The 25,680-nt window shown below is 40.6% G+C and overlaps 1 protein-coding gene across 5 annotated transcripts in view; it reads left to right on the forward strand.

Annotated features, from left to right (window-relative positions):
- The first annotated feature begins 17,952 nt into the window (after window positions 1-17,952).
- LOC117425029 (protein CBFA2T3-like) overlaps window positions 17,953-25,680 on the forward strand; it is a 45,521-nt gene continuing 37,793 nt past the window's right edge. For all 5 annotated transcript variants that reach the window (XM_058993739.1, XM_058993740.1, XM_058993742.1 and 2 more), the window contains exon 1: window positions 17,953-18,924. In XM_058993739.1, the coding sequence (XP_058849722.1) occupies window positions 18,720-18,924 (205 nt within the window). In that variant the 5' untranslated portion in view covers window positions 17,953-18,719. The remainder of the gene's footprint in view (window positions 18,925-25,680) is intronic.

Below are 25,680 nucleotides of genomic sequence, written 5' to 3' on the forward strand. Positions count from 1 at the left end.
TTGCATTTCTATTACTTTGTTTTAGGACCTCATTATTAATATAATATCAAGAGGCTGTGTGGTCCAGTGGTTAAAGAAAAGGGCTTGTTACCAGGAGGTCCCCGGTTCAAATCCCACCTCAACCACTGACTCATTGTGTGACCCTAAGCATGTCATTTAACCTCCTTGTGCTCTGTCTTTCAGGTGAGATGTAAGTGTAAGTGACTCTGCAGCTGATGCATAGTTCACACACCCTAGTCTCTGTAAGGTGCTTTGAATAAAGGCATCTGCTAAATAAACAAATAATAATGTTTCATGGGTATACACGTTGCCCTAGTAAATGACAACATGCATTTAGTAATTACTGACCAGTTAATCCCTACAAATGTTCTTCTTTTTCTTTCAGAACCAAATGAGTATGGTTCTGGAATGGGTCATCTTCTGAATCAGATAGGAATTTAAATTTTATGTGCATTGTATCCATACATTCACTTCAATGTAATAATATTATAAACTAGGATATGGCTTGTCTTAAACTCTAGTATGTTATTCATATCTCTATGTTTGTACTTAATCTATATTCACACAACCGTAAAACTGAAGCCAGTTTAATCATTTACAGCTTACTGCTCAGAGGACTCCTCAACAGTATATGAATATCTTCACTCCTCTAAACACCCCAGACAGGCATTGTTTATTAACCAGCTCAAATCATATTGCTTAAATCAATTATAAATGTGCTGCCTGCCTATAACACAAGCTGCAAGCCGAGCGAATGTGAATTTTGAAATGTATTTATTAAATATGGAGTGTTTATGAGGCTTCTAGTGTGTGAACAGTGGAATGATTCTCTCTCGTTATTTTTGATTAACTTATTGTTTATCACAGTGAGTGAGTGTCATTACCATAAAGAACACTTGTCTACCTTTGCAGAAGTTACAGGGCAGCATTGTTACCCACTATCTGAAATGTACATTCCCCTTTTCAATCCTTTACTACTGAGAAGCAATATGACCTTTCTTATCAAATACTCTTTAATGGCAATGCTGCAGGACTGTGCTAAGGGTAACAGGGGACAGCTACAATAGAATAGACCATTGGTAGAATGGTATCAGTATGATAACATTTTCATATTTTGACAAACCAACAGTATCCCAGTTGTATAACCGAATACTCTGTGGTAATCTTTGGCAGTATCATGTGACTACCAGTTTACTACAGTATCAGGTTCACAGCACATTGTGTTGTCATTGCTGGTAATAATGGTTCTGCTAGGGTTTTCTTTGGGGCAATACACTGAAATGATCATTGTGTTTGTGAGGCGTACCATAGACAGAGTATTGGGATTGAGCTCTCCTTTAAGAGGGGAATGACGTCTTAAAGGGGAAGTGCCAGAAGCCACAGTGTCTTGATATATGTGCTCCTGTAGGAATAGAGCATATGTACTGCTTTAACAGTTTGAGAATGGAGTTTCCTTTGTGGCGGCTGATGTGACAATCAATATTATACTGCTATAATGTCTAAAAGTTCATGGAGCAGACACTTATTACACCAAACATGATATATAGGTGAGGTAACACAATTCAAAGACAATATACGCAGTGGATAATAGTTACTCTAGCATCTAGGGGAGGCCTGCCATGAGTTAAAATTCTAATGAATTTATTTTTTGCTTCTTCATTGGCAGCAAAATTAGAGCACTATCTTTCCCTGATCATTATCTTATGTTTAATTCTTTTCCCTGGCTATTGTGTGATTTTTCCCTTTGTCTTCTCTGTCAAAATAGAATCCTCCCCCCCACCCCCTCCCCTTTATATCTGGAGGTATGCAGCCCCCCCCTCCCTCCTCCCCTTCCCAAGTGGTGACATCTGCCTGGACACGCTCGAGTGATTCCAGATGCACTGCCGACAACACCACAGCACTCATTTCAATTTTATCATCTTCTCCCAATCATTTTGAGTCTCCCTAGTGTAGCATTAACGAGGCTCTTTCATCTGAATACATAATTAGCCTCTCGAGCACTCTACCTCGCTAATTTCAAGACAAAAAGAAAAATCGGATAAAAAAAAATAATAATTACATTTGCATTTGAATTTAGCAGAGGGGACAGAATATTTTTGACAAGCATTAGGCTTGTGTGTATCCGAGCTGGGAGCTCAATCTGCTGAAGAGAAATCATGTATTGTATATTTTCGTGTTTCTTTCAAAAATTTCAATAGAAGCACAATGAAGTGAAACGTCTTGTTTCAAGCGCCTCAGACGCTGCAACATCAAACAAAATAAATATCTATCATGATTTCAAACGTAAATTCTAATGCACAGCAAAGCATCAAGTCAAGCAGACAAATTGCAACAAAAACTAATTGCAGATTAACCTTGCTTTAAGGTAACTCCAGTGAAAAATACTACTTTTTACAGTCTCCTATTGAGAGCCAGTAGTGTCCCCTTCAATATTAAGGCATCCCTTGTATTAGTGGCACAATCTGCAGTCCAAAATGTATTAAACACTGACCTCAACATGTTCTGAACTATCAACCATTTAAAAATCCCCTGAAAGCTTGATGAAACTCATTTGCACATAAAGAGAAAAGTGACTCACGCAGTAAAAGAAACAGTTTAAAATATATTTATTTGTATTTATCAGTAGTAGGGCCATCCCAGTGTTGAGGCCACATTTTGTTGGTGTCTTGGCTGGCCTTCCATTTGCATAGCCCCTATACTTAGAATAAGGCACTTTAAAAAATAATGTTACCTTTATTGTACAGTATTTATGGACCAAGCACTAATAAAACAACAGAAACTCAATGGGAAGCTTTAGAAAAAAAAAGTGTCAATCGATTTCAAACAAACAAATGTTCATTGTAAATGGTTTTGGATGAGCCTTCCAGAAGGTCAAGGAGTGAGTTCCTCTAGTGAAGATTCTCTAAATCCTTGGTAGACCGTGTTTAGAAATGGCAGCTTATTAAAGGGAATGCACACTGAACTCAACTTATTAAAGTAGCAATACTGATTTAATGGAAATTACCCTCAGCAATATTCCAGTGACTAAGACAGCTCAACTTGCTGATGTTTCACGAGCAACGGTGTCTAAGGTGATGTCGGCATGGAACTTCCAAGGGAAAGACATCATCAGCAAAGGGCAACAGTGGGCGGAAGCGCATACTCCAGGATCGTGATATCCGTGAATTAATTTGAAGTGCAAGGCAAAACAGACGAGCAACTGCAGATCAATTGACTGCAAATTTCAACCTGGGGTGTGAGCAGCCAGTTTCATCCAAAAGGGTCTGCCGAGAACTCCACAGAGTGAGACACCATAGTGGCTCAATGCCCTATTAAGTGACTTTACACTGGTGTTTCCATTTTTTTGTCCACTACCTGTACATCCATATATATGATGAATAAAGACAAATACGAGAAAGAAAGTTCAGTTCCACCTTATTGTAGGTGTGTATCTTTGTATTATATTATCTTTATTCGTAGGTACCCACCTGGACAACCCCCTGAACTTGTCTCAATCAAAATGTTCTCGTGTAAGCAAGACTTATGAGAACTGAATCTCTCACATGGTTTTGGGTGTGTGTGACCCTCTTGAAATTCTCTAAGATCTAAGTGACCTCAAGAAGAAAAATCCTATATATGATGAATTGAGAAGAAGAACACACTGTACATATGCCTCTGCATTATATATTTGTGATGCTCTTTTAAAGTTGAACATTTCTGCTGCCTTCTAGGACCCATTGAAAATGACATCCTGGTTAAATAAATCAGACCAAACATGTTATTTGACCTGGATTATAGTACTGTGCAGTACCACAGTTGCCTTCAATGGTTATGCAACGGGAATTCCAATGTACTTCAGTTGGATTGCATCAGAACTGCAGTTGTACTATTGTATCTCACTGCAGTGTATTCTTGTGAAGCCGCCTGGCTGTCTTATTTCCTTCTCGTTAGATCCAGGAAGGGGTTAAGCGCTCCTCCAGCTTTGTCTCTGCATCATTGTACATTATGTACTCCTGATTTGCATACTGCAGCGCAAGCTCAATTAAAATGAACTTTTAATTTCTTACAAGTAAATTAGTTTTGCATGTGATGCGTGCAAATGTCGGGATAATGGGTGTGTTTTAATGAGCTCGGAAGCTGAGCGCATCCGATAAAAGCACAGAAATCAAACAGCGGTTGTTTCGGTAATATTGTCAGGAGCCTTGCTGTAAAGGACAAGTCTCACTGATGCTGGCTTTCAAAGGCCAGGGGGTGGCTTTTGTTTCTTGGTGGAAATAATCCCAAGGATTTAAAACGAATGCGCATACAGAAAAGACTCTGACTGGGGACTCATACATAGTGGGCCATATTTCCAAGCATTTAGAAGTGAGTGGTTTCAAATGCCATTGTAATTGACTTTTAACATTGCCCTTTACTATTGTATGTTTTTTTGCAATCATTCTAAATGCATTTTTCTCTAAATCTGCCTAAATTGAGCTTGTGCCGTGTGCCAGGATGAAACACCCTTCCTCACTCCACTCAAAGCATGTGGCAATGCAACCGTTCACCTCTGCCAGCCCCACTGCACCCTACATTAATATAGACAGAGAGAATAGGCAAACTCAAAGGAGGCCCAAAGCCAGGTGAAGACAGATTTAGAAGAACATGATCAGAACTCAGTACTGGAGCAACAGAACTCAGAAACAGAATTTAAAAAATACATTTCAAATTACATTTGAAACAAATAACTTTGAGAGTGCTAAAGAGATGACATTACTTTGTTCTAGTTATCAAAAATTGACAATTTATTCTTTAAAATAATTAATGAAAGGCTGTAGTAGAAGCTTTAAAAATTGTGCCGTAGCTGCAATCGTTCATGACACCAAGTATTTTTTGGCAAGGGTGGGGTGGTGGCTGCCTGTTATTTTGGATACCATTATCTGTAGGTTCATTCATTTCAGTGAGCTGTTGTGCATTGCCCAGTAGGTGGCAGTGGTGCATATACCTGGTTATTTATGAGTTTACTCTTTTGTTTAGTCTTTTGGTTGAGGCGTGTTCACAGAGCCATTCGACTGGAATTGAATTATCTGCACAGTAACAAGCAAAAAGCGATGCTAAGACTGGCAGCTCAGAATCCAGGTGGGTCAGGCAGCATGGCATTGTGTTTGTGTGTGTTGAGTTTTACCTGTGATTACTGGTGGTCCCACTATCTGCTGGAGTGCAGATTATTACTGCTTACCTGAGAGGCTGAGACACAACGTACTGAATGAGTAAACCAAATCAGCTGATGTTTATCATGGAGGCGGAGAAGGGACATCTGTTCACACAACACAAACTCGTTTGGTTCACAGGACAAGATCATTTACATCGGCTGAGTTTGAAAATCAAATTTTGTTCATATGTCTTGATTTTTTGGTTTCCTTGTTTATTTTATTTCCAGAGGCCGAAAGCAGACCCGGAGACTGACAAGCTTTAAGAACATAAACAAGCTAAGAAAGAAACAAAGTGCCTGTTTTGATTCACTGAAGAGATCGGGCATTAGTGAGGCAGTGTGTTCTAGTGGCAATGTAAAGAGTAGCTAGCCAGGGGGACCTGGATTCAAATCTTAGCTCATCCTCTTATGTGATGGATGACTCCTGTTCACTGACAGGTAAAGAGATCTAAGCCATACCAGTCCTATGTAGTATCCTGTAGTATCCTGTAGTATCTTGTAATTGATGTACACTCTCCTATATCTGCACCTACACCTCCCTGTCTTTCCTCATCTTTTTCTCTCTCATTACCCTCTTTCAGTCCCCCTCTCTCTTCCCCCAGTCCCTCGCCCTCTTCCTCCTCCCAATTCATACCCTCTCTTCCCAATCCTGTTCCCTCACTCTCTCCCCACTTTCTCAGTCCCCCTTTCCCCCTTTCCCCCCTCTCACTCTCTTCTCCTTCCCCCCTCTGTTCCTCATCTCTCCCTCTCCCCTCAATCCCTCACCTCTCGCTGCCCTCTCTCTCCCTCTCCCCTCACTCCCTCCTCTCTGTATCTCTCTCCTCCTCTCCAGACCAGCACACTCAGTTCTGTCGCTCGGTGCTCCATTTTGCTTGAGCGACCTTTGCCGTCACGAATGTCTGTGAGAGAGCTGCCAGCCATGAAAAGGACTGACGGGAGCTAGCGGAGTGTCTCACACGCGAGATCACATGACTGGGCTGCTGTGCCCCTGCCTAGAGGAGGAACAGCAGCCAATTAAACCAGAGCCCAAACCCTCTCCGCCCAACAACACTGATACAATAATCTACCATGATACAATAATGATTAAATTGCACTACTAAAGTATACCATACTATCACTGTACTATAACATAAAACAGAACACTGTTATTATTCTGTTTTAGTATGGCATTAGTATGTATAGTAATCTGGTAAATGATATGGTATTTCAATGAGCCATTCCCCCGCTAAATGCACAAATATGTATGTATGTGTATGTACAAGTATGTATAATATGTATACAATATACTAACAATACAAAACAATGCCACAGTATTACTAGTTTATAAGTAGATACAGTGGTTCGTATAGTACGGTGTGTATGTACAATGCTTAAAAAACGAGGCTCCTTTAGTACACACGATTCTGTTCTCTTTAATAGGCTGTGTTTATGGGGAAGCGAGGCTGCTTGTATGTGTTTTGGTAGAGCACATCCAGCTCTGAACCTGTGTATTTTCACACGCCTTGCTGGATGAAACTGGCCTGTGATCACAGTTCAGGCAGAGTATGAATTATGTATCGCACTCGCGCTGTTTTATTTTAAAACTGCCTGCTCCCTCGGTACCCATCCTCTTCATAATTGCATCCTGAGCAGCTGGTGCGAGCTTGTGTGAGTGTGTGTCTATTTGTGTGTGTTTTCCTCTGGCAGTGAGCATATAGCAGGTGGATTCATATTTCCATGCACAGTGCTAGTATATGTCGGTGTGGTTTGAGCTCTGTAAGTCTGTTTGTTTTTGTTTGTTTCTGTATCTGTATCTATGGGTCTGTCAAACAATCAAAAACTACATTGCAGCTACAGTGTACTTTACACTTTTGTTTTGACACTGATACAGCTCTTTGTGATTATTGTCAAAAAACATACAGATAATGTACATCAATTGCTTTCAGTCATGCTGAGAGCTCAAGGATCTCACATTGATAGGAATAGCTGAAAAATAATGTGTGTTACACTCTCATTTTGTTAGGGGTGTGTGTGTGTAACTGTGGATAATAGTCTTGTTGTGTGCACGTTCGTGTGTTTTTAGCTTTGTGCATGTGTGTCTGTGTCTGTGAGCGGTGATTAAAAAGCACTGCCAATCACAGACATTTACATTAAACCTGAATTTAATTTCATTTTTTCCCTCTTTAATTATGCAAACATCTGCTGCAAAGCCAAGCTGTCACATGAATTTTAATAACTTTCTTTTTTTTCATTTGGTATGAACTTTAAAAAATATATATATATATAAAAAAAACTCTGCTTAGTTGGGATTTATTTCAATTTATTTTTTCATACGTAGAAGAAAGAAATTGGTAGGTGGAGAAGATGCTGCTTCATTTCTTGTTCTCTACATGCAGGTAATTTCTAACAAGATGTTTCTATTAAGCTTTAAGAAAATACCAAAAACATCTAATCAATTGAGGAGAAATAGAAAAAAAACATGGAGCCATCTCAGTCCCACCCCAAATCTGAATATGTCTTTGTCACAAAGACGGCTGGAGTGGGTGGTGTCAGACCAGAGCCAGGAAGTAACACACAGAGACTTGGCATTTAATAATTAACAGAACAGAACAGAAAATAAAAGGTTTTAAACACAAAAACAGGACACGGCACTTTAGGCCAAAATAAAACAGATAAACAAAACAGACTATACAGACAAACGGACACGGACAGACACACAAACACGGTGAGTGAAACCACTATCAATTTACTTTATTTTATTTTAGTTTACTCTTCTCCACACCCGCTCTCCACTCACCGAACACCCAACCCCGACTGAATGAAATGTGCATCTATATATGCAGTTGTACCGAGACTCGACTGCTAATCAATCATTCAATTGGAGTCGCGGTACAACTGCACGTGAATCAATAAAGTGCAATTCCCCGTGCTCACATATTACATTTTACTTGCATGTGAAGTGCTGTGCCATCCTCGTGCCTAAATACAAATATACATTTTAAACACTCGTGTTACACAGACCCGTTTATATCCTGTGTACCAAGGACTATACACCAACATTTACACACAACACGTAACATATAACATACACAGGGGGGCACTTTGCCACAGTCTTAAATAAAAGAAAGGGTTAGGGTTAGGGTTAGGGTTAGGGTTAGGGTTAGTGAGACGTTTTCCAAGCAGTACAGTAACCTCAATTGCATGCAGAGGAATGAAAATTAGTCCTACTCTATATCACATTGAATTGATTGCACATCCCTCCCGCAGTACTGCAGTTCCAGTAATTGGGGGAAGGCTTCTTGCTGAAGACATGCTCATCAGTGGGGTGTCTATAAGAAGCTCCAGTGAGCAGCACAGGGCGTGGGAGGGGTTGCAGCCCTCCTGCTAGGCAAGAACACAGCAGTGAGAATCCTTCCGAAGAAAGATAAAAGAATCAACTGTACTAGAATGGCCCCACAGGAAAGTTGGGAAAATCTTATTGGGAAGATTGTATTAGGGGAAGATATCATGGGTTCATGATAGAATCTCCGTACAGTAGGTGTTAGTGTGCCTTGTGTTTCAATGCGAAAGAGTAGAACAGATTTTTCACCCATTGTTCCAAACACAAATTGCATCACATGATTGGTAATGCTAATGGTTCTGCTGGGGTTTCTGTAGGGTGACGGGATTAAATTGTATCCAATTGGGATATTTGAACTTTTATGTAAGCGAACAGCAGTTTCCATTTATTACAATTTCTATTAACTTTGACCCTCTGCATACCAAACCATGTAATGACATTCTAAAAGTGAAATTTCTTATAAATAGCATTTATATTGTAGTAACACTTTCCAGTTTAATTTCAGGGTAATTACCACTATTAAAAAAAGATCTTTGAATGAATCTTGGCAGAGAAAGGAAGGGTTGCACCTAGTATTGGTTACAACACATTAAAAAAAACAAAAAAAAAACACATACAACAGTGTGACCTTCTGTTCCTGACAGGGATCTGACAGTGTCTGTACAGAGCGTGTGTGTGCGTGTGCGTGTGCATCATGAATAATTCATGGATGTTCATTAAGAAGATCATCTCCCCCCGCCCCCCCCCCCCCCCTTGCTGTGGTGTGCCGCCTGCCTTGTGGCTGCCATCTGGATCCACACTGCTGACTGCTAGTCTTCCGATATATACTGCTAGGCAACAAAGGGACATGGTCTGTCAGTTTAGCCATGTTTCAGTGTGATACAATTCAAATATGAGGCTTTTGGCCTTACATACAAAAAAAACTTGTTATTATTATTTCATCATTAAAGGAGGGATTCAATCAAAAAATATAGAGTCTGTGTTACGTAATCTCTGTGTAGTGGCTTTCAGACTTTTCAGGAATACATGTGTGTTTAAGAATTTCAAGTCTTTTGCTTATGTGATGGTATGTTTAGGTGCTGCCTTGCTATGACCGCAAGAGGAAAGGTATATTGCGGCACAGTATATTTTCATCTACCTCTAAAGAACTATAAAGAAACATTACTAAATAACTAAATAACTCTCTTCTCTCTGTCCATCCCCTTACTAAATCTCCCATGGCAATGTAGTGGTGCTATATAATACAATCAGCACCAGTGTGTTATCGATGGAGGTGGCATTTACAGTGGATATCAGGAAATGCCAGGGAGGGACATACAGTACAAGATACAGTACTGCAGATTTAGATTGGGAAAAAAGCAGATGAAGATAACATTTTGGCTACCCAGAGAGGAAGAGGTTAAGCCTGCAAACTCTCTCTCTCTCTCTCTCTCTCTCTCTCTCTCTCTCTCTCTCTCTCTCTCTCTCTCTCTCTCTCCCTCATCTTGACAGAATGTTTGGGTAGGGAGAGCCTATGTCAGTTCCTGCACCACTACTGCGAAATATAACTGTATTAATTACACAGGGCATTAGCATCAATAAAGCTGCCTGTCTCTTTAAGTTGTCCTATATATTCAGCCGGCTGGTAGGGGTGTTTTCTCCCCTGACATCTGCCATATTCCAGAGGTGCGGGCCATTAGCACACATCCATCTAACATGCATTCCTGCGCAAAGCTTTAACCCTTCCCTCTCCATGGCCTGTGGTAGATATTCTGATTACACCCTATAGGAGTCAGTTAGTGTAAAAAACAAACTAGTAAAAATTGAGCAAGTTGCTGAAAACCTCTTTTCCGATATAGGAGCAAAAAATGTTAAAGGCTGAGAGCCGTGAGTTTACACAAATACATATATATATAAAAAAAGAGTACTGTAATTCTTAATATATCCAGATAATAAGAAACTCACTTAGACATACAGGAACCATATAGTCAGTCTACTAGAGTCATATATGGTCTGTAAATGTCTCTCTGAGAGTTAGTGCTGTAAGGGTGCATCAGTGTTTTATTGTGTGTGTAGGGTTCTGTCTGTGTGTGAGTATTGTATGTATTAGTATTGTGGAGTTGTGTCTGTGTCAGTATGTGAGTGTTGGTGTTGTGTGTGTTAGTGGTGTGTTTGTGTCTGTGTGTAATGAGTCGGTAGTAGGTGGACACCAGCTGGAGCCAGCAGTCCATCTGGAGGGGTCAGCAGGGTCACTGTAATCTGGCGGAGATGATTTTTAACCCAAGGATCTCGGTTTAAAGCAAGACCATATATCTTTTCACTGCCTGTGCCTGACATGACAGCAGTTTTCTCTAGTGTAGCCCAGCACAGTATGAGAATTCACTAAATTACAAGAATGTTTTACTGGGGTAGTAAATCACTGTTTCCATTCACTGTACTACCATGATCACGTCCAGATTGGCTCCTCAGCACCTCACAATCACTTTGCCCTGTACTCAAACTGGACTACTTCTAAAAGTCCTGCTATTTAGACCCATTTTTATGGCTGGAGTACAATGAAAAACACCATTAGAAACCCACAGTATGTTAAATATTACCCAGAGTACCTTAGCAGAACCATTAGCCAACCACAACATTACCAGCAATGACAACACGATGGATTTGGAACAATTACGGTAGCACACTGCTTCACTGTATGTTGGTTCATACCATTATGATATCATTGATAATCAAAATATGAATATATTGTGGCACCTTTCTACCATACCGAGGTGCTGCTGCCTAATTTTGTGAAATTTGGAAAGGTGAAGTGTGAATGAGAAGCACTGTGTTAGCAGGTTTGGCGCGATGCCAGGCTATGTTGTGGGCATCCCCATGCCAGCTGGCACCACACTCAACCAGCCCATCAGTGGAGGTGCGGAGAGTGTGCAGTAATCTTAATGAGATGAAGCTTTGGCCCGGACAGATTTTTCGAGGCTATTGATATTGCATTAGGGCTACTGTCATTCTGAGGTGCCATTCCCAAAGCAGTCACCCTTGATAGCGACTTTAGTAGGAACTAAACAGGAAATACGGCAAGATTATACAAAGACATTAGCCATCTCACATGACTGACTGACTGTGGTGTTTATAAGTCCTGAAGCAGTTAGCTGCTAGTTAGTTGCAAGTGAAATGGTATGGCCACCTGTCCTGCCAGCCTGCTGGTATTTTTCTATGAGCTTTAAGAGGCAACAGCAATCAGCCAAATTGTAATGTATAACCAAACCTAGTACATTGAATGTTCATGACAGCAGATACGTGGTTTTCTCTCAGATTACTATTTGGGGTAATCTTCAAAGACACAACTACAGTTTATGCTGTAATGCCATAATTCAATAAGGTGCAACAGGGTCTATTTTAATCAACAAGCCAGCAGCGGATGTCAGTGAACAACCAACATCCTAAATCTTCCTTATGCTTTATTGAAAACCTCCACTGTATTTTGGATGTTAAGAATGAGGTCAATAGGTGCCAAAACATCTGTCTGATTAATATAGTTACAAAGCAGCAGTATTGAGATCTGCCACTGTTTAGATAATTTAAATAGACTCCCAAAGGGGTTGGTTCATACATAGTTTAGTTTAATTAGAGCAGCAAAGCAGGTTACTGGCTAATCTTTGGGTTAACAGAGCTGTTGTGGAGGGCTGCAGAAGGGGAGAGAGCTCTGTTTGACAGAGCTACAAGAGTCAAAGACAAGAGGAGTAGGTTGAAATTTTAATCCAGTGATGTGCGAGCTGAGAGGAGGGAGAGGGGGGGCTGATATTTAAATGACAGCAGACGGGAGATTAATAAACTGAAGGTAATAGCAGAAGGAGTCTATATTTATTTTTTATCTTAAACGGCGCTTGTTTGTCAAGCTGGATGAATATTGACCGTGAAATTGGGATCAGGGATGCCGCATGTCTGTGCGCGGCCTTATCTCCGGGAAGCAGACGGGCCGAGGGCCGTTATCAAACCCACGCAGGAGCCGACAGACACTCCACCGCTCTTAAAGCAACGGCATTCCCTTTTTATCAGCCAGGAGGAGTCTGTTTACCTCTCACTGCCTTGATATTCCCATTAGCAACGCTTTTATTTACTTGTTTCCTTTCAGCAAGCGCACTCTCTCATCACTCTGCTTCAATCTCTCTCCCTCTCTCTGGTATTTTGAAGGAATTGCAATCTGGACACAGCTTCCTAATCTGTACTATTCTAGAATCTTGCTTTTGCCAGGCTGCAGTGAAAGAACCCCTTACTGCTCCACTGTGACAGTTTAGCAGAAATCTATGCTCTACATCCTTTATGTGCCACTAAGGCGCCCACTAAGCCGTGCCATGCGTTTTCTCTGATTTTTTTTAGAATGAAAATACCTGTTTTGCCCTCAGTCTCAATTGATTGTGTACAAACCATTCAGAGTTTGACATCAGTCTGCTGGTGTTGTGGTGATTCTGGCAACTTATGCTCCTGCTTGCTGCTCCGTTAGCTATTGTTTTATCAGCTTCCTTCATGCGGAGACTCAGTGAGCACATCAGAGGGGTAAGACATATATATATATATATATATATAATACATAAAATATTATGGGGTAAGACATATATATATATATATATAATACATAAAATATCTACACTATGGAGCTACTTCAATAAGTAACATAGGTTTAAAGATATACCCTATATATGATCAGATTTTTCTTTATATTCATTTTCTTAATATTCTATGATAGACGGATTGTGTAAAATATCATTTTTAGGACAACATTTCCTGTGAAATGATCATTGTATATTTAACACAATATCTATTAACTAAAAGTTAACCGTATTGATGTGTTATGCCGACATCAGCTACATCATCATCAGTACTGGTATGAATAAGTGTTATTATACCATCATGTGGGTAAGTTTCTGTTTGTCAAAAGCAGCAGCCAATATGTAAAAATAACTTTTTTTACTTTATTTTTAGGGTGCATATTGTGAAAGGACAGCGACAATTATTGTTCATTTCAGAAAGGGATTGTGCTGCTGAATCCAGTCCATTCAGTCAAATGATTGTTTGGTTATCTCTGTAACCACTGAGCATCAGTACTTATGGACACAGCTGTATCAATGGTAAAGCATAGGGTAAAAAACAGCTAAATAGTACAGGCAAGGGAGAAGCATGGCAAACTGCAAGTGTACCGTGCAGGTATACCATGGTGAACTTTCATAAGGCAGAGTAGATCATCTACAGTATGTAACAGGGAATCTGTTTCCTACAGCCATCTGTTCAGAATCCCTGTGACGTGATTAAACAAAATAATCAAATCAGCCCTGAAAGAGTTACGCAGAAAGAGACAAGAACAGAAAAATAATAGGAATAATATTTTATTCAACGATTAAAAAAAAAATAAAACAGGTGTTTGCCTGTTTGGTTTTCCGACAATGACCTTTTTCAACGTCTCCTGCTCATACATAATTCATGGTTCCCTCTGCACAATGCAGCATGAAAGCAATCGGGCTAATTGGTTCTCGTTCACTTCTGGGGGTGCTGTTCTCTCATTGGGCGTCCCACTTGTCCTGGCACCCTTTTTAGAAAGCACATCGGAAGGTCAATTTAAGTTATTTGCCACTCGCTGAGTAAAACAAAAAAATACTAAAGTTTGGAATTGTGGATGAGGCTTTAATTGAGGTATCTGGTTGATAATTATTAGCAAATAATTCCCAGTGGCGGAGCATTTTCATTAGCTAATGAGAGAATTTCAATTTGCAATGGGAGTAGGCTTTTTGATGTGGGACGCGGTAATGGCTGCTGCATTAAAACTGTTTGTTTATCCTCTAGTCCAGAGCCATCGCCGACCGGCTGTTGTCTCATTAAGTGACTCATATCAGACTGGATGAGCCTCACTATTACCTACTCATCATGCCCTAGCTAAAATACTTCCTTTACTGATAGGAGCAGCAACTCTTGGGTCACATGGTTTGTAAAGATGCTGCTGTGAGGTATGTGAATCTCTGCTGAAGGGCAAGTGGTGAGTGCAGAGGCCTAATTCACTAGTCTTGAATTGGGCTTGAGTTTGGGTTTGAAACTGGCTCAGGTATTTATTTCATTTTGTTAACATTTATTTCACTAGGAAAATCACGTTGAAATTAAAATCTCTTTTTCATGGGAGACCTGGTCAAGAAGGTGGCATATAATAATAGAAAAAACACACACACATTCAAATTAGCACAGCCAATACAAACCAGAAGAAATGTTGAAGCACCGGCCAAAACAAAAACATATGTCTCGGCTACACAGACGTACATTTTTAATTTGAACTCTTTTAAAGGGATCAAGACAGAAAGTTTCAGCTCTTCCCGAAGTTTATTCCAAGACCAAGACGCTAGAAAATTAAATGTCTTTTTGCCAAATGATGTACAAACTCTAAGAACTGAAAAACTTAGAACAGTCTGAGATCTAAGATTACAAGTACTACTAGAGCTAGTTAACAATTTGTTAAGACCATTTGGGGTTTTGCCAATCTTCGTGTAGAAAAAAGAAGTCAAACCAGCCAATCTAGATAAATCACAATGATAAACAGAATAACCAAGGTTGGTTATAAACGTCAATGCAGTGGTAGTACACACTGTAAGTAATGGACATGAAGTAAGCAGGCTGTTGACCCCGGCTCAGTCTTTGTATCATATGCTCTGAAACACTTGCTGTTTGTTGTGCAGGACTGCTCTCTGACTCAGGGCACTGACAGCTGCACGGGAACTGCAGATCTGCCCAGCGGGGCACCTTCGTTTCCATCTGTCTCCCATTCAGGGTGGCACCTATTTACAGGAACAGTGCCTGCAGTTGACATGAGGTGAAGAAATGTGGGTCTGTGTGTATGCATGTGTTAGTGAGTGTGCATCTGCACCTGTATGCTTCAGTTTCTGTATGTTTATGGAGTCAAAATAAATGATGGGTTGTCATAAACTACATAAATTAACCTAATGTTTGAACATTAGCAGTATTTAGATAAAAATCCATCTTTTAAGAAAGACCTACAAACAAAGAGTTTCCTTCGCAAATTTGTAGCCCAGAGTTACTGAAATGCAGCGTCCATGGAAAGCTGACATTTCAGGCAATTTTTTTGAGAGTCTGTGTGAGTGAACATGTCTGTGTGAGAGAGCACATGTATGTGTGAGTGAGTGCATGTATGTGTATCTGCCTGAGATTGTGTGTGTGTCTAAGTTTGTGAGTGTCACTGTTGTGTGTGTGTGCTTAATTTAGCAGGTGTGATTCTGACAGTTTTTGAAACTCCGCCAAGCTTGTGCTGAAACTCCCAGCGCGCATCTGTGTGAGTCTTAGCGTGTGACAGATGGGGACAGTTAAACATTGAGAGTTCGGTTAGATCTGGAGGCTTATGGGAAATGATGAGAGTTAAGGACCCACCAGTGTGATGACACAGAACTCCACCTGTCTGGGGCATGGACAGACCTGTCCCGACTGTAAACTCAACTAAAGAAGTGCTGTACTATTACAATAAGAGCCTAGATCACATGCAAATGAGGAGTTGATTTCAGTCTAGCCCCCAGTGGATAGTTATATCAAGTTCACTCTATCTCTTATGGTATAAAACTTGTACTGCTCACCCTGTGTAATGGATCTGCTCCTAACAGCTGATCGGGTAATAATACAGACATTAGCATAATACATGTACTTACCTCTCAACAGATGAACTTGCTTTTAAGTTGAACGGGAAGTCCTTCGTCTTTGAACTGTAAGGTTAAATTCAATGGGCATTACACCTGTCTTCTGTTATATTCAGCTGACCCCGTCTTCTGTGGTTTAAGACTGTCTTCTCTTGATCACTTGGTTCTGTAAAGAAAAGTGTGAGCAAGCACCAGATCAATATAACCAAGCCTGCGATCCACTGTATTTAGTAATTTGGCTTAGAACGGGCACAACTCATTTTATCTCCTCCCCATCCCATCTAGAAAACCAATGAGAACAATCCTGCTAGCTACTCTGATAACACAACAAAAAAGCTACACAGCATAGCAAACATGTGGAAGAGGAGAACGCCTCCAAGAAAGAAAAAAAGATTAAAGAGAAAAATCCTTTCTGTTTTTTTTTATTTATTTGATACATTCTGGTTTTTTTTTTATCCTAGTGAAATTGATAATTAACCTTTTGTCCGTTTCGCTGTTGTGTTTATTTAGTGAGACGTATCTGTGTGGGACTGATAGAGAAATCTCCCCAAGGCATCCCCCCCCCCCCCTGTGCTAAGTCCCCGCTCCACACACAAGCCACTCTGGGAGATAAGTGTTGGCTGGCCGTCTGTTCAATACTCTGCCGTTGGAGTTCCGTCGTAGCCCACCTCCTCTACCTGTGCTACCTGCCCACTGACTTATCTCCTTGAAAAACTGCTGATGAGACGATAAGGGGAAAGAACCAGAGCTCTGGGATTATATAGGAATCATGATCTCTGGAAGTCATTAGTCATTTGCTGCACAACCCTTGTTTTGTTTTAATGGTGAGAATGTATGATGTGTGGTAGCATCTCACAGCCACATTGTTTATTTAGCCCTGACTTTATTTAAAGGTAATGAATGAGGTTCAAAGACCAACGGGCTCTATTGTTCGAGCAGTCACATCTTTATAATGTGATGAATAAGCTTTCTTTCTTTCTATATGCAAAAATAGTGTTGTGTCTATTATTTTATAAAAAGGGGATGCAATCTATTCTCTGGAACAAATATGTTGTTTGTGTTTCATTTTGTGACGCAGTGTGGATGTGAGACTCAGGGCTATCTCAGAAGGCCAGGTTCCTGTGTGAGCAATCTCTGACTCTCGCTCAGAAAGTCCTGACACTGTCTGGCAGCTGCTACTCTCACATCCACCTAGCTGACCAACATCTGTGTGGGAGGTTCACAATAAGGCAGTTGGGAGGGCAGAGCCTGGTCCATAGTAAGGAAATTGGCAGTAAGCTCCTGTATATCGCAGTGTATCAGTACACCCAGGATTAAGTCAGCCAGGTAGACCGTGGTCATGCACAGTAAGACAGTAAGTTTCTTTTCAGTACTGCTGTATATCTTTCGATTGGGTGTTTGATGTTATGCATTAACATTCATGCACACAAACCCACAGACACACACCCAGGCACACACACATTTACCATTTTTAAATCATTTTTATTCCACAAGGCACAGGAGATATATGTTTCAAATAAGGGGTTAATCAAGGGTACGTTGTTTTTTTATTATTATTTTACAAATGTTATTAATAGCAACACAGAATAGTGAAATAACATGATGGGTCATAATGCTTTTGACTGAGTGTAGGGTTTTTTTGGAAGGGAGAGAAGGCTGCCTAGGGAAGAGAAAGCCATCAGAATTGAGAGGAGGGTGTGTAGGGGAGGGGGTGAGAAATGGGGAGGGCGTAACTGAGTGCGGGAGGGCTGGAAGGAAGTCGTTGGGCAGTGAGAGCCATGTGTATCTGGAGAAGAGGAAGGCTGCAATGCACACGGTCACAGCTGGTTCCTGACAGAGGAAGCCCAGAGTGAGGCTGGATCGCACTCTCATTATCAACACGGCACAGCTCTGTTTACCTTCCCCTTGCACTGCTGCTGAACGGTACCCACCCTCCACACACACACACACACACACACACACACACACACACACAGGGGCAAGCTGCTGCATGACAAGGAGCACCGAAAGGGGAGCTTCACATTGGAGCATCAAACACGGGGCATTGCATTGTCTTCTTGATTATCATTGCATTAGTATTATTGAGTCTGACTCCTGTTTAAGGAAGAGAAAGAAAGAAAGAAAGAAAGAAAGAAAGAAAGAAAGAAAGAAAGAAAGAAAGCAAAACTTTAGAGAAATGAAAATGAGAAAAGTGAAAAAAAGTCATATAGAAAGAGAAAGGTAAAACAAGATTCTTGGCGTGGCTGCAACTACTTTTACAAAATATACACAGCAGCTAAACATCTCTACTGTTGTTTTCTAAGTTGTGTAATATTCAATCAAGTGAATACCTCCATAGGATGAGAACAGTGTCTGAAAAGCAGCCCTGGAGACTTGCTAGTGCTGTGCTTTTTACTGGACAAACTGGAAGAGAAAACACACAAGTAGCTCTGGATTGGATATGCCTGTTGGGAGTGTGATGAAACCACAGGAGTCACAGCACAGGTCTGACCTTCATTAACAGTGATTGTGAGCCGACATTTCAAGTAACAAACCAGTGGATTAAAACTCCCAAAGTCTCAGGTTCGGGGGAATGCCCAAGCTGGCTACAGAAGCTCACCTCAAGGAGATCAGGAGGAGACAAACTGGAAAGGCCTCACAGAGCACTGAGCCTGTTGTTACCGAGATCCCAACGAAACACAATTTGGAACGCTGTGCAACGATGCTGGAAAAACGGTCCCTTCGTCCAGTCTCAACTTGCCATCCCAGCTTCCGGAGTTCAAGGGAAATTTCTTCAGGTTAGTTTATGCCTTAACATAGTATACAGTGTTATCTTGGTTTTGTTAACTACTTGTACATTAAGCAAATGTGTACAGTGAGCCTCCATGATTCTTATAGTATAGCATGTCTTTTGACTGATATATATATATATATATATATATATATATATATATATATATATATATATATATATATATATACTATAGTAAATAGACACTTACAACCCAGTATCAGTTCAAAATATTGTTAGAAAAATATTTTATGGGAAACCTGATGAGACAAAACTGTAAATCCCTTGGCTTTGTATGTCTATGCCCCTCTCCCTCTCTCTCTCTCTCCCTCTGTTTCTCTCTTTTGCTCTCTATTGCCTCTTTTGCTGACTGATGATGGGGAAGTGGAGGGATTGCTCCCCTGAGAGAGAGGGAGAGTATCGACCGGTCTGTCTCTCCAGCACACTGCCCAATGAAGCAGTACTCAATAAGAAACTCACACTGGCCACACAGCACTGCTATCCGCACCATCTCACTGTCTCTATGAAGTAGCTGGCTGACTGGAGATCAGCCCTGACCCATCCCTTTATATAGTCAATGTACAGAATGGGTTCTCAAGGAGCAGACACTTGAAAGAAATAAAAAATCTGTAATGTGCAAGGTGTTTGAGATAAGGTTAGAAATGAGTTCCCGCAACAAGTTTTCAACCTTATCTCTATCTCTCCCCCAGCCCATTCTCAGTTTGGTTTGTCACACAACCCAGCTTTCCAATCTTGACAGAAGTGAGTGGTACAGTACACTGGCACTGATGGTCAGTTTCAAGTTTGATCATGAGAGAAGTACTGTAATTGGTTGGATCATTGACACGTCTTTGTAAAGCAGCACTCACAATGCTCTTTACATGAAAAACAGCATCTCACACCACAGGTTTGAGGTGTATTTGCATTCAGAGGAGACCTTCTCTAGATACATGTAATAAACTTGGAATCGAGACATATTGTTGTATGATAATATATTCTGACTCATACTTGATTCAATTTTTAACACTGTTACCTTTCTGTTTCACAGTAATAACTTGTAATAATGATAGGATTAAGGTTAGGACTGAGGCTAGGGTTTTGCTTTCTGATGTTGGTTTGTAAACGTTGCCATTCAAAGAACACCAGGAGAATGTAGAAACTGCGCTATGCCCTTTGTGAACTCATAGATCCTGCTGCTTCCCCATATTTATTGACAAATTACTCTGACACAGCTCTCCATTCTCTAATCTAAAAACGGTGGTAATAACTGGTAATGGTTACCTGGTTAATCTAAAGCACTGCAAGCTGGTTCACAAGTTTTAGCACAGAGGTCTTAAAATCCACTATTGTTTGTCCAATTAAAATGAAACGCTTGTTTGTAATATATATTGAAAGGATTTTTTGATGCCAAGACTAACATGGGAAGCCACACCCGAGAGCAGTGCTGTCCTGTGAAGGATGTCCTGCTGCTAGGCGCAGTGGAAATCAGGACCAGCAACACAAATACAACACAAACACCGGGGGTTAGCAAGTCATTGCACTGCTGCAGTGGATAAAACACTTATGGCACAGCAAGGAAACTACCATGTCTAAAAGGTGCCATATCCACTGTGGAAAAATATTCTATCAATGGCTCATACATTCTTAGCAGACCTTTCCCTTTACCGCAGTATACCTGCACAGTCATTTTTGCAGTTTTCCTATACTTTTCACTTGTGATGCTCTGCATTTACTACAGTTTACCATGGTCTGCCATTTTTTAAATGCTTTACCGTACCTCCCTGGGCTTTACAATGCTTTATCATGCGATTACTGTGCTTTTACTATCAGACTTTTATAAGAGCCTTTAACATTGTAGTGCCATTCCTGCATTTCAATTGGAGGTTGATTTATCCGAGTCATTGTCCCTTTATGCTCTAGCTCCAGTTTATGCTCACAAGATAATAGCCTGACTCTGCTCCCCAGGTCTGAAATAGGTCCTGAAGGTGAAAGGCCATTTTTGTATCATGAACCTGTTTGGAATCCCCCTTCTCAATCTGTCAGATTCTCTGAGTCTGTCTCAGTGTTTAAATGCTGCCTGAAGGAAGATTTCTTTAAAAGGGCAGTGTTCTTATTGCAGATTAGTTGTGTTTTGTGCTGTCCAGTGTTTTTTTATTATTATTATTGTTTGAGTGCTTCAATTAAGTGTTTTTGTTACATTGCCCACAAAATGTTGAGATGCTTGGTCCTGTAAGTGGCCTAAATTATTATTATCCCCTCAGTATTTTACCCTCCTAGTATTAATAATCTCCAGTTCCAATCTTCTTTTTTCTGTTTTAAAAGCATATTGAAACACAAATTCAAAGCTGTGCTCTGAAGTAAGTAGGAGGCACTGTTAACACTGCATCTTTCATTCTGTTATTTCTAAGCAGCAGTGAGCTTCATGTATGCATTTAATACACAGGTTTACACCCAGGGTGGGACACAATTCCCAAGGTCACACTTTAACTGCTTATTTGCCATCAAGCTTTATAGAAATTATACTAGAAAAAGGTGAAGTTAAGTATTTCCTCTGAAAGCACAGAAAGCATTGGGGGATTCTAATACTGTGGGCGCAGACCAAAATAGAGGACAGGGCTGGTCTATAGTGTTGTACCTTCAAGGAAGTTTAAAAGTTAAGAACACAATTGAAGTTGAACTTAACAGTTGGGGAGGGGGAGGGAACTGAAGAAAAGAATGTTGGAAAACTGATATGTTGTATAAAGTTTTAGCCATGTTACACCATGTTTAGATGTTGAACCATGTAAACACACACACGCACACACACACACACACACACACACACAACTTAGCAGGTAAGGTGCATAAAACCAGTTAGCTGAATTTCACTGCCGTGGTAGTTTAACGGCAGATGTTTTCAAGATGAGGCAGAGAGAGAGAGAGAGAGAGAGAGAGAGAGAGAGAGAGAGAGAGAGAGAGAGAGAGAGAGAGAGAGAGAGAGAGAGAGAGACTTCCTGTGCAATAGCAGATGCGAAGACCCCTGACACAGCTGGGCAGGTCGATAACTCTCGCGGCAGGGAGATGGTTATTTCACAGCGACATGCTGGCTCATTCCGCACTCCTTATCATCACCCCTCAAACAGCACACACGGTTACAGCTCTGAGCAGTGAACCGAGGGGCTCAAGTGGGACATCTGCACCTATTTTAACACATACTAACTAACAAGTTACAAGTAAGTTACACTATTGTTTAGATCAGCACATTACAGCAGTCTGGTTGTAGTTACCAAACTCAATAGCTTAAAATACATATTTACGGATACAAACTCAGATTTTAAAATGATAAATTATAAAGAATTATAATATTTTCACTGGGTTTTAGGTACTGCCTATCCCTCATAAAAGTACACTAAATGCAAAGCCAATATAGTCCAGATTAAAAACAGCAAAGCACAGGCAAGCACGGAATAATCTTTGGTAAAATCCATGGTAACTGCATAGTAAAAGCATGGTAAACAGTAAGCATGGTATACTTCTCTATGCACTGATACAGCTGTTTGGTCATCTAGTAACGTAACCACATACTAAAGAATTGAAGCAACTGCCTGTGTAACTGGACTGCACTGTGTTTCTTCACCCCTCCTTACAGTGAGTGTGTATCTCCCCCTCGGCAGCAGGCTTGTGGTTTCAATGAGGAACAGATGTTCAAGCTTCGATACATCCCTTTGCCAAGCTATCTTCAGCTGCAGTTCTGCTTAACTGACTGCTGCACCCACTTGCAATTTCTCTTCCCCCACACACAGGCAAACACTCACTCTCTCACACTCCCACAGTGGCAAACACACTCACTCTCTCATGCACAGGCAATCCCACTCTCTCACACACACAGGTAAGCATAATACTCTCTCACACTCACACACAGGCAAACACTAATTTTCTCAATCTTGGCACACACTGACAATACTTCCACTCTCACTTTTCTCAGACTCACACTCACACAAACACACACGCACGCACGCACGCACGCACGCACACACACACACACACACACACACACACACACACACACAAGCAAACCATAACTCTCTCCCAGACAGGTACAATTACTCTCAAACACACTGTAAGCTATTGAAATAGAAGAAAAGCATTCCCATATTCAGAAACATGAGCCAAGTGTTAATCTGTTTATCAGTCAGCATGTGGACTGTACTGTAAATCCTACAACAATAGACAAATTAAGACAAGAATGGGTTGCCGTCACTTTAAAACCAATACCAGACGGCAGGGAGCTGTCAATCTTGATCTGGTCCGAGTGACAGGAAGTCGTTACCGTCACTGTCTCACACTGCTGTCACTGTGAGCATGTGCTATCTTTACAGGACTCGTTTCAGACCAAATATAGGGAAATAGGAAAAAACTGCTTTGCAAATCTGTATGCATACAAATAAATACGGTTTAGTTTTTTTTAACCAACACAAAGTAGAAGGGATGCTCGCTGGTTGGACGTTTTCTTGGGGGTTTTTTTTGGTAGCATAGGGTTGCCATGGAAACTCAATTCTGACCTTAAACTCCCCTGCCTACCATTCAGTCCTGAGTCTCCCTTAGACAGAGGCTGCCTTAATGTGTGATGTTTGTGATGTCACATGAACATCAGGCCATTAGTTGGGACCACCAAACTATTTTCACTTGTACTCGGATTTGTAAAGTATTAAACATAACAAATAAGCCCCTGTATTACTGAGCTAGTTATTATGACTGTATTTTGTCATGCAATCTTTGAGCCTGTACGATCCCTGTAAGTAGATGGAAACAGATGCACAGAGTTTACCCTCAAGTCCATTACTGCACAGGTTACCCGTCAGGCAAAGGAGATTAAAATACTGAAGTACAAGGCTTGACATGGCTCAGGTCCTGCGTACATCAGCAAGCTGCTGACCCCACATCTACCAGCGCAGGCCTCCTGACCACCAAACAGCGACTGACAGCTGTCCTGTACTGTACAACCTGAAGTGAACTGGCATGAGCACTTGCCATGCTCTACAACTGTGGAACTTGATTCTGGGTGAGTAGACAGTAGACAGTTTTGAAGACAGGTTTCAGAGCAGAGAAGTCAGAGCAGCACCCTGTACAACATATACTGTATATACAGACCTTGTCCTACCATTGTAATTGATGTTATTGGTAACCTATTTTATTGTGCTCTTTGGATTCACAAAGCACATAATCTGCCCATGTACTTTTCAACTTTCCTCCAGCACTGCTGTTTAGTCCCAGAGTGACTGTATAACCAAGCCTGCACAATTCTTCAGCATTCCCTTTGCCATGCGACTACATTTTACAGGCACTGCAACCTATTAAAAATAGCACAATACACCTATATTGCAGCTAGACTGTTTTGTACCTCTCTATTGTAGGGCAGTCTGACTCCCAGCAGGGACCTCCAGTAGCAGGCATGCTGGGTTATCGGCTCCCCTTTGGGATCGCACATAAACGCTCCTTCAGACCACAGGCAGCTCGGTAATCCATCTCAGTAACAATCGAATCAGTGACTGCTGAGCGGCCCTCCTGATAAAACTGTGATTGGTGAGGGAGCAGAGGTCAAAGGGGCTTCATTAAACCAACATCCTCGGACTCCAATAAGCCCTACTCTCACCCCCTCTCCCAGGACCAAAGATTCAGGCAGGTTGAAGCCACACTGTTACCTGGCTGCATTGCTTTACCAAGCTTTTTTTTTTGATAGATATTTAGGTGATAGATATTTAAGCGGATTTGTACAGTAGACTTTTTTTTCATATAAGCTATGGTTTTGTTTAAAAGAAAAAAAAAAAAAAACACTCCAAGTCTTACCGGTCTCTGACTACTTTAATAAAGACAGCTGGATTTTATTTTAAAATAAATTATTAAAAGTTGACTGTGGTACACCGTGATAAAAGCATTGCAGTGTAGTGAAGCACATGGTAAATTGTATGGAGGGATGGTAAAGCATTGCAAAAAAAAAAAAAAAAATGAAAAGACAAAATGTATACTTAAAACAAAACAAATGACTGTAAAACTATGCAGAGAAAAAATAGTTCAAATTCAAATGAAGGGCTGATAGAATAAACTAAGGCTATGGGAGAATACTACAAGCTCCAATAATTCCTACTTGTATATCAAATTTAGATGATTGTGGGAAACCTTAGCTTTCAAAGCAGCTGCTCTGATTAAAATCATACATCTTGCATTCATACTTGTATAACAGATACTGTAAATATGCTTATATATTTATAGCTAGACAGTTTTGTTTGCCATGTCTGGTTGTATAATCTTGTGTCTCAGCAGACAGAGGCAGATGCGGGTTTCTCAGAATGGAACGTCATCTCTGAAACATTACACACAGTTACCTCATTCCTATTGTTACATCACCGCGGTGCCAACACACAATTATACTTCACTTCTTTTACAACTTTGACATCTGGTAAACTTTAAATGTATGAAATCACTTACAAATTACCCTTTTTATTCCACTTTAAGTGTCTCATAGTTTCCATATGGTGTCTCTTTTGTCATTTCTGTACTAGAATAAAGTTTGCTGGTGTGGCTGTGTCCGTGAGGACAGTTTAAAGGACTTAAATCTGAGATGCTGCAGTTTATAAATAAATCATATTAATAAATTTATACATACATACATACATACATACATACATACATACATACATTCATACATACATACATATATAAGTATAAATACACACAGTCAGAAGTCATATCACGTATATGTTAACATGCCAATTTACATGCATTA

Source organism: Acipenser ruthenus, chromosome 20 (assembly GCF_902713425.1).
Source record: "Acipenser ruthenus chromosome 20, fAciRut3.2 maternal haplotype, whole genome shotgun sequence".
Lineage (NCBI taxonomy): Eukaryota > Metazoa > Chordata > Actinopteri > Acipenseriformes > Acipenseridae > Acipenser > Acipenser ruthenus.